The following is a 10198-nucleotide window of genomic DNA, read 5'->3' as shown; positions in this document are numbered from 1 at the left end:
AAACAAGTTAATGCCCCTGGAGAACTTAAGCCAGTGGCTGTCAAGAACACAGTATGCTTATATAAACTTCTTAAGGTGGGCCCGGAGGTTCCGAAGTTTCCATTTTCTTCTAATGCTTTAAACTTGAAGACGGTGCGTGCTTTCTTTTAACGCACAGCACACTTAAATGCACAGATTCATTTTAAAAGGTGCTACAGGAACAAAAATCTGATTCTTAACCCTTTCGAATGGGAAAGCCTGGGACAGATGCCAGGGCCATGTTCCATGCTGGCTGACCTCAGCCCTGGCTCCTGCTCCTCCCCCAACACACTTACAAGGTGCCTCCCAGATGCTCTTGGAGGTCAGGACAGGAGGGACACATCACGTAGCAGGTGGCCCAGACCTTACACCTCAGTTTCCTCACCTGTAGAAAAGGGGTGCTAACAGAACCTCTCTGATCCATGAGTTTAAATACGACCAGGTGGAATACCTAGTGCACGTTAACTGTTACTTTTCCCCGGGATGGTCAGGGGTAACCTCAATGCCAGCAACGACGGGGATACCCAGGATGGATAATGCGAGGCTCCTTCCAGCCCCAAATTTCTAGGCTGTTTTTCAGAGAGATCCACAGTTTGGCATGAAAATGTTCTTGCATAAAATGGGGCTGATGATAGAACCTACCTTCCTGGGGTGTGGAGAAGCGCCCCGAAGCTAATGGCCAGGAAAACGCTTTGGCATCTACATAGCCCTTGCAAAGAGTTGGTTTATAGGGGGAAAAAAATGTTGTCGCAGAAAAACCGCACAGGGGCCAGGCCATCGCCACGACAGCCCAGGCGCCACGTGTGCTTCCGCCGCCCTCTGGGGCCGCGGCCAGCGCCGCGAGGCTGACCGGCGAAGCTCTGCGACGCCCGCGCGCCCCCAGGCGCAACCAAAGGAGCGAGGCGGGCAGGTGGCCGGCGCCACACTGGGGGAGGCCGGGCAGCTGCTCGACGGCCACCCTGGCGCTCGAGCGTCCCCTGGCGGCGCGATTATGCCACGCTTAGGACCACCAATGTCTGAGCTGAAGTTTCCGCACAGGAGCATGCGCAGCCCCCAGCGGCCATCACCGAGGCCCCCCAGCCAATCAGAGAGCCCGACAGCTCTCCTCCCGCCTACCCGTGACGTTTAGGGGCATGGCGTTCAGTTTTAGCCAATGAGAAAAGACTTTCGTCCTTAGGCCGTACTCGCGGGAGGGGTTTCTTTAGCAAGATGGCGGCGAGCGGCCTCCGGCGAGCTGCCGTTGCGGCTCCCACTTCAGTGAAACCCGTTTTTAGTCGGGACATGAACGAAGCCAAGCGGAGGGTGCGCGAGTTGTACCGCGCCTGGTATCGAGAGGTGCCGAACACTGGTGAGAGGCAGCGGCGCACGCGGGGCTCCGGATGCAGCCGCCCAAGGTCGCAGCCGTCCTGGCCTCCCATTTCTCCCAGGACGAGCTGAGGTCACCGACTTGGGAACAGGCGTCTCTGGGTGCTTCAGGGGAGGAGGGTCCCTCGAGCATTAGTGGACCGGATCTGGCGGCCGCGCCCGAGTCAGACCAGCCGTGCCCCGCATCCGGATCGCGCTTCTAGGCGCCCTGGGCGCTTTGGCCCTTTAGTAATTCTTACCGAACCCGTGGGAGGGAAAGCAGGGACTGTCATTGACGTGCTTCATTTTACAGATGAGGCACCTAGAGGCGAAGGGACGCCCCTGAGGCCCAGAGCCAGCTCTTGTTGGATCTGGAACCCAAAGTCAACCGTAGAGTTCTTGAATATATGCACAGGTGCCCATTAGGTTATGTAAACAAAGTGGCCGTAGGACTTGAGCGATCATCCATCCCCCCACACAAAAACAGACAACCAGAGAAGGGACGTGATTTTCCCAAGGTCATCCAGTTAAGTCAGTGATGCCTCTTCCAGTCCAGGTGAGATGAGTGTCCTCCCATTTCCAGTTTCCCAAGCTTGTTCCCTAGATCTGTCTGTGTGTAGTATTTCTCAGGAACTCCTCCCCCACCCCACTAATGGCCTGCTCCCTACTACCTCCCTGTCCCCTGCCTTCACTTAGATGTCGGAGAACCAATCTGTTCACCCCAAGGATTGAAATAGAAGCTCCCTGGGTACAGAGATTCTGTTTTCTTATTTTGGTATTCCAAAAGGAATGGAAGGAAGGAAGGAAGGAATGAAAGGAAGATTGGGGGAAATTCCACTAAACCGTCAAGGGCAGTACGAATGTCATTGAATGGGCTGTCGATATTTTATTTTGTTGATTTGATTTAGTTTAGTTTAGTGTGGACTGTCACTGCCAGTCTGAGAGGGAAGGTGTTTTTAAGCGAGTTGGAGCATAATAGCACCCTTCTGGGCTGCCTCTTCCCTGCCTGTGAGAAGCAATAGAATGTGGTGGTTACAGAGACTTGCCTCCAGACCTTGCCCCTTAATATAGCTGTATGACCTTGAGCAAATGATTTCATCTTGCTATGCCTCAAGTTTCCTCATCTGTAAAATGAGCATCATGATAGTCCCTTCTTCAGAGAGGAGCCCTTATTAAATAGGAAATATATCTAAAGTGCTTAGGGTAAGTCCTGGCACTTAGTTAGGCATGCATTGAATGTTGGCTGCTACTGTTATTATTATTATTATTATTATCACTGTTATTTATAGCAGGAGCCTCCATGCAGAATCCAGTTTTGTTTTTGTTTTTTTTCATCTTTATTTGTTTATTTTCGAGAGAGAGCAAGAGAGGGATAGAGAGGGAGAGAGAGAGAATCCCAGACAGGCTCCGGCGCTGGATCTCACAAACCATCAGATCATGACCCCAGCTAAAATCAAGAGTCAGATGCTTCACTGACTGAGCCACCCAGGTGCCCCAGAATCCAATTTTTTTGATGTATGAGAACTGTTTGTTCCCCAGTGTCCCTGACTTTTTGAGAGGTTGCCAATGACCAGAACTTAGACCCACAGGATACTAGGGAGGGAGAAACTTCAGTGCACTGCTGGTTTGGGGACTGCAAATTTAAATGCCTTCAGGGGGCAGGTGGATGATAGGTATAGGGGAGTGACTGTAGCAGGGGGGTGGGGATATGGGGGGGGGGGGTGGTGTATTCAATTGCAGATGTTTAAAAACAATGTTTGCCTGGCAGAATACTTCTGTGAGTGTCCAGAACCCTTTCTTGTTGCAGAGAGGAGCAGGAGGTGGGGAACGAGACCCAGATGCAGGAAGAATGGTTTGCGTAGGGTTAAAAAAAAAAAAAAATCCGGTGGCTGAGTTGAGGATAGATCCACTTATCCACCCTCAGGAACCAGCTCTTTTTAAACCATCCCCTCCCAGGAATTCCCCTCAAATACTGTTCGGGAAGATAAACCCAGAGTCGGAAGGGTCCTGACAGGAGGAGCCTAGAGAGCAAGGGAAGGAATGAGAGGGAAGGGGTTAAGGGGGTGGTACATTCTTATGGGGAGGATTGGTGGTCTGTAGCTGGTCAGTTGCTCAGGCCTGTGTCTACACCAATGTCCTACTATCCATCGTTGGGATTCCAGCTGAGGAACGAAAGCAAAGAATTGGGAATAACTAATAGCATTTATAGTAACTAACGTTTATTGACTTGCATACATAGAGCCCAGCATTATGCTAAATGCTTTACATTGCTTTCTTTTAGGGTAGGTTCTGATTGTTTCCCTGTCTTTCAGAGAAGAAAACCGAGGCATGTAAATGTATCTCACATCACACCATTAGTAAGGGGAGGAGCGTGACATAGGAGACCCTGACTGTCCAGCTGTTAACACCTGGCTCCTGCTGTGGTTTTCCCTGAATCTCAGGGGACCCAGTTATGCCGCACTTGGAGAGCAGCCACGTGCCTGGGTGGCGGCTGCCTTGCATGGGAACACAGGGACAGAACTACCTGCCGAATCCCTCCACTGAAAAAATATTAACCTGAGGCTTGGTGGTTACAGAACAGGAGACTTTCTGTAGAAACCATTTAATTTCCATTTCATCGGGTATCTCTTGTACTACAGGGTCAGTACTAAATGCTTAGAGATACAAATGGGAATAAAACAACCCTGCCTTCAGGGGTCTTATGGACTAGTCAGGAAGATCGGCATATATCCAGATTATTAAAACTTAAAATAGATGTATGGGGAATAAGTGCTGAAAATTTTAACAGCTAACATTTGCATTAGCTTTACTGTTTACAAGATGTTGTCACTTGAGTTTTGCCATGGTCCTGTAAAGGAATTAAGTCAGAGGTTATTTTTTTTCATATTAAAAAAAATTTTTTTAATGTTTATTTATTTTTGAAGGAGAGAGAGACAGCGTGAGGGGGGGAGGGGCAGAGAGAGGGAGACACAGAATCCGAAGCAAGCTCCAGGCTCTGAGCTGTCAGCACAGAGCCCGACACGGGGCTCAAACCCATAAACCACGAGATCATGACCTGAGCCGAAGTCAGAGGCCCAACCAACTGAGCCTCCCAGGTGCCCCATTCTTTCCTATTTTTAATTTTTTTTATTTTTTATTTTTCTTTTCAAAAAAATTTTTTTAATGTTTTTATTTATTTTTGAGACAGAGAGCATGAGCAGGGGAGGGGCAGAGAGAGGGGGAGACACAGAATCTGAAGCTGGCTCCAGGCTCTGAGCTGTCAGCACAGAGCCCGACACGGGGCTCGAACTCACAGAGTATGAGATCATGACCTGAGCAGAAGTCAGACGCTCAACCGACTGAGCCACCCAGGTGCCCCTCTTTCCTATTTTTTAGATGAGGAAACAGGCTAAGGAGGCTGTACCCTAGGTAAGGTCATAGTTCACAGAGGTGTGGAGACCTTACCCAGCTTGTTTGACCCCTGAGCCCATGCTCTTTTCCAACACACTGGGCTGCCTTCCCATCTAAGGATCTCCCAGCGCCTGTTATGAACGCTACCAAGATGAATTGGAGCAAACAGCTGAGAACTATATCACTGTCTTCCTTTCTTAACGTGTCAGAGCCTTTCTGACTCAGAAGAACCTTAACAGTAACTTTGGGAAAACACACAGAGGCTGTAGAAAAGGCACCTTCATCCAGAAGGGCCACATTGATATCTTCCTCTTGAGCCTCTCAGATCTTTCAAATTACAGTTTAAATATTCAGAATTCGAAGAATAAGCCAAAGAGCAGTTGGAATTAATTTATACCAGGGTTTCTTGACCCATTTGTGCTGGATAATTCTTTGTTGTGGGGGGGGGGGGTCCTGTGCATTGTAGATTAACAACATCTCTGGCCTCTACCCACTGGATGCCAGTAACACTCTCTCCTTGGTTGTGACAACCAAAAGTGCCCCCAGACATTGCCAAATGTTCTGGTGGGCAGAATCATTGCTGGTTTCAGAACCACCGAGTTAGACCAAAGAACGATTCCGCAGGCTGTAGCTATTTACCTCCCGCAGCCTTTCTCACTGGTGGGGGGCATGTTCGAGGGGTTGGGATGGGAGGAGGGAGATTAGGAGAAAGCTATGGAACTTGTCTCTCTAGAGACAAGGGTTCTTAACCTCAGAGGATGGGCATTCAGGGGTCTGTGAACTGACACTGTAAGCAAAACTTGGCGTTTGTGCCTGTGAACGTTTTCCTGAGGAGAAGGTTTGTACACCCGATGCCCTGGTGTGTGGTTCAGGAGGTCATGAGGAATGAGAGAGGACGGACACCAGCCCCCTGGTACAGAGGGACCTTATTTTTTTAAACTCCCAAGGTTGGACAGGAATCTAATATAAAAATGCAGGAGAGATAAGCACTGACAGCAGGGGAAGATTCCTCATATTCATTTCCTTTAAAAAGCACCAGATTGTAAATTGAAAAAAACAAGGGCTTTTGGGTGGCTCAGTCAGTTAAGAGTCAGACTCTTGAGGGGCGCCTGGGTGGCTCAGTCAGTTAAGCATCTGACTTCGGCTCAGGTCATGATCTCACGGTTCGTGGGTTCCAGCCCCGCGTCGGGCTCTGTGCTGACAGCTCGGAGCCTGGAGCCTGCTTCAGATTCTGTGTCTCCCTCTCTCTCTCTGCCCCTCCCCAGCTTGTACTCTGTCTCTCTCGCTCTCAAAGATAAATAAACATTTAAAAAGTTGAAAAAAAAATGTTAAGAAAAAGAGACTCTTGATTTCCATTCAGGTCGTGATCTCACGGTTCGTGGGTTTAAAGCCCAGCATCAGGCTCTGCACTGACAGTGCAGAGTCTGCTTGGGATTCTCTCTCTCTGCCCCTCCCTGCTGGCACACTCTCTCTATCTCAAGATAAATAAACTTAAAAAAAAAAAAATAGAAAATTAAACATTAAAAACACTAAACCTGGATTCCAGGTCCAGGTTTGCCAATAGTATGACATCAGACAGGTACCCACAGTGCCGTAGGCCCCAATCTCCCCAAGTGGAAAGGTTCTAAGTTCCTGGGTGCTTGTTGGTTTGCATTTGTTTTTGTGTCTCTTTGTCTTATTATCCCTGTGTTTCCTCTTTTCTAAAATTCCTACTATGATACTGACTGGGTGGGAACCTAGATTTAGAGCATCGACCATTTCTCGTGGTGCCAGTACTCCCACCACGATTGATTTGAAGCTGCCAAAATGAAGTCACTGAAGGCCGATTTGGGAAGAGAGCCTCTATGAGAGCCAGCTCCATCACACCGCTGGAACCGAGTTGAACTCTTTCCAGTGGGAGTAATTTCTCTCCTTTGTTAACACCTATGAAGCTGGGATACAGCTTCTCCTATTATTTTTCCACTGTTGCTTACTCCCTGGTTGGATCAGCATGGCATGGGATTTCCCTCAGCAGAAGCCTTATTTTTCTAACACTGCCGCTAAATTAGGAGTAGAGTTAAAGACTCAAACTTTATTGTTGATTAATTCAGTCACTACATAGCCCTCATGGTTTTCGGAGCTGGCTTTGAGAATCCTGTAGACTAGAGTGGACATGTCCCAGGAATGGCCACAATGCAAGGGGTCCTCACCAAATGAGCACACAGGTCTCCTCAACCACAGGCTCATTCTAGACTGTGAGCCTTGTTTATGCTGTTCACTCAGCCTAATGCGCCCCCTCTTCCTAACTCCACCTACCACACAAGGCCCTGTTCGTGCCCTTGTTGTCATCAGCAAATCCACTGAAGGCTGACTTCCAGAGGATGGGAACACAAATGACTAAAACCTAATTTTCAAAGGACAGAACATGGGCCTCCTCTGAAGTCCCAGGTCCCTAAGTCTGTGCCACTATTTTAGGCACTTCGGGATTGCTGAATATGCTGATTTTTCTTTGCGTTCGTGGGTGGCTACCTCTGACTATAGAGTTTAAGAGAGTAGGAGTCCCATCGTAAACTGCTCCTTCCTTCCCCCGAGTAACCTAATGTGGTGGTTGTCCCTGGCTGGACTGAAGCCCCTCCTCTCCGCACACTCAGCAGGCTCCCTCAACCCTAAGCTTGTGTGCTGCACAGACCTATACCCCCATCACTGTCGGTTAATTTCAACCCTGTCCTCTTTTGCCAGTTGTTCTCTGTAATAATCATGCTAATGTTTTTGAGAGCTTATTCCATGCCAGGCACGTTCTAAGCATCTTGTATCGTCTCCAGGAATCCACAGTGGCTCTGGGGTTATACATGCTCTTTTTTTTTTTTTTAATTTTTTTTAACATTTATTTATTATTGAGAGACAGAGAACACGAGCAGAGGAGGGCCAGAGAGAGGAGGAGACACCGAATCCCAAGCAGGCTCCAGGCTCTGAGCTGTCAGCACAGAGCCTGACGCGGGGCTTGAACCCACAAACCGTGAGATCACGACCTGAGCCAAAGTCAGACAGTTAACCGACTGAGCCACCCAGGCACCCCAGGGGATTATACGTGCTCTTAATCATCCTCATTCAGAAATAAATACTCTCAGGCACAGAGAAGTTAAACGTACACAGGATCATGTAGGTGACAAGTTGACAGAGCTGGGATTTGAAGCCAGGTTGTTGATATTCAAACTACACTGTGCTGCCTCGGGTCTGGTCTCCTCAAACAAACTAAACTCCTTGAGAGCAAGTGCCGTGTCTCACTCTTCTCTGCAGCCTCAAGCACCTAGTTTAGGGTCAAGCAAATACTTGGTGAATGAAACGAATGGGGAACCTGTTTGTGTCTATGAATATCCACTGACTCAATTTTTGTAAAACATGTCTTGATCGCATAGTTTCTACCCTGAATCATGTTTTCTCTTTAGTGCACTTATTCCAGCTAGACATCACCGTGAAACAGGGACGGGATAAAGTTCGAGAAATGTTCATGAAGAATGCCCACGTCACGGACCCCAGGGTGGTTGATCTTCTGGTCATTAAGGTAACTGACCCCTCCCGGACTGACTTAAAAGAGCAGCCACCTTGTCCAGAGCTTCTCAGTTGTCCCGTTTGTCTCCCAAGCCTGAAAAGCAACTACTGGGTCAGCTACTTTTGCTTAGGGTTTCAAAGAAATAGATGAACTTAGAGGTTATCACCTCTAAGATTGTTCAAGAAAAAAAAACAACACTGGGGTTTGCATTTTTAAAAAAGATGAGGAAAACATTTAAAATTTTTTAAAAAGGAGGGGGAGGCGTGTGGGTGGCTCCGTTGGTTAAGTGTCCGACTTCTGCTCAGGTCATGATCTCACAGTTCGTGAGTTGAGTCCCGCATTGGGCTCTGTGCTGACAGCTCAGAGCCTGGAGCCTGCTTTGGATTCTGTGACTCCCTCTTCCTGCCCCTCCCCCGATCTCACTCTGTCTCTCTCTGTCTCTCTCTCTCTCTGAAAAATAAACAAACATTAAAATTTTTTTTTAAATAAAAAAAGATGAGGAAAGTTTGAAATCTTCTTGAACCTCCTTCCTGGAAGTTACTGCTTCACTGGGTTGCTGCCTACAGCTGGAAGAGGCAGGCAGGTTAGCTGAGCCCTGTGCACATAGTTCAAATCCCAGACCCGATTCTGTATCTCCAGTCAGTCACATTAGCATCAGTGCATACTTTAGCACGGACCAGTACACCACATGGAATGTTCAGCAGAAACCAGCCAGTCAGGTTAGGCAGTCATGGGGCAGGGGCCTACTGACCTGGGAGTCTCTCCTCTTGGGATCAGTTAGCTACAGAGTTAAAGAATATGGGAGAGGCCTTAGAGATCAGCTAGTACAACCACCTCATGTTCCAGATGCCGAAATGTGGTCTAGACCAAGGATGTTACTTGCCCAGAGTCACTCGACAAGCCCGTGCAGAGCAGAGCACAGAATCCTGGCCTGTATGGTGGTATTCTTTCCAGCCACTCTGACTGAACACCTCTCCCCTCACCTGTGCAGGGAAAGATGGAACTGGAGGAAACAATTAACGTCTGGAAGCAGCGGACACACGTTATGCGGTTCTTCCATGAAACAGAAGCGCCCAGGCCGACGGATTTCCTGTCCAAGTTCTACGCTGGCCATGACCCGTGACTCAGTGGAAAGGTGCATGTTGGCATTTAAATATTTTAGAACACAAATAAACTCAGTATGTGATGGTCACTTCCTAATAGAATTCCACTGGTGAGCCAGGGGGAAGTTCTCCTTCTGCAGTCTCTCTCACTTTTTGCCTGAACAAGTGGGGTCTTACTATACACACCACCTGTTCTTTCCCTTTCCTCAAGTGTGGTGTTTCCTATAAATCAGACTCTCTTTTCTCAGAGCCTTGCATGTCAGTAAACAGGAAGGATGAGGCCATCTGCTCAGAAACCATCATTCCGGGTGTAAGGCTGGATGACTCTGTTAATTTAGCTGTGTTTCCACAGCCTCCAGGATAGCTTGGTGTCACGGCACAGATGATCCAAAATTAGCTCTTGCCGTTCTGGAGAGATGAGAGTAACGCTGAGCGGCGCAGAGTTAGGGCTGACGGGCTGGGCTGTTCCTCCCTGGGCTCTGGAGAGAATGGCAGCTCAGAGGCCCAGCCCCTCTACCTGCAACAAGCGTCAGTTCTTAAAATGACATGAGCTTCCTACCCAGTTAGGCGCTCTGCTAGGAACACAGCTGTTTAGTGCACAGACAACAGAAATAGCTCTACTGTTTGCAAATGGGACTGTGGCTCCAGGGACAGGAGAATCAGTGCTGACACAGATTAAATAACTCATCTTTGTTTGCTTTTGGTGGTTCCTTCCCTGGGCGGCTAAATGCCGCACATGGGTTCATTATTTGAGTCCACAGTCACCCTGGGCATTGCCAGATTTTTTAGCACCATCAACCCCTTTACTATCTTT

General features: G+C 48.4%; 1 protein-coding gene across 1 annotated transcript; it reads left to right on the top strand.

Moving 5' to 3' along the window:
- The first annotated feature begins 1198 nt into the window (after positions 1–1198).
- Positions 1199–9473, top strand: NDUFA6 (NADH:ubiquinone oxidoreductase subunit A6). Its single transcript, XM_049627597.1, has 3 exons — positions 1199–1366; positions 8178–8293; positions 9273–9473. The coding sequence occupies exons 1-3, from the start codon at positions 1228–1230 to the stop codon at positions 9402–9404; spliced, it is 387 nt and encodes a 128-aa protein (XP_049483554.1). The 5' UTR covers positions 1199–1227; the 3' UTR covers positions 9405–9473.
- Positions 9474–10198: the final 725 nt, after the last annotated feature.

This window comes from Panthera uncia, chromosome B4 (assembly GCF_023721935.1).
Source record: "Panthera uncia isolate 11264 chromosome B4, Puncia_PCG_1.0, whole genome shotgun sequence".
Classification (NCBI taxonomy): Eukaryota; Metazoa; Chordata; class Mammalia; order Carnivora; family Felidae; genus Panthera; species Panthera uncia.
The sequence above is the reverse complement of the archived record's forward strand: the minus strand, read 5'-3'. Positions and strand labels throughout refer to the sequence as shown.

Bases quoted from the DNA above. Each gene is read 5' to 3' on its own strand.
- NDUFA6 (XM_049627597.1), top strand. From the start codon at position 1,228: ATGGCGGCGAGCGGCCTCCGGCGAGCTGCCGTTGCGGCTCCCACTTCA. The intron at 1,367-8,177 runs GTGAGAGGCAGC...TTTTCTCTTTAG, and splicing joins TCGAGAGGTGCCGAACACTG to TGCACTTATTCCAGCTAGAC. The intron at 8,294-9,272 runs GTAACTGACCCC...TCACCTGTGCAG, and splicing joins TTGATCTTCTGGTCATTAAG to GGAAAGATGGAACTGGAGGA.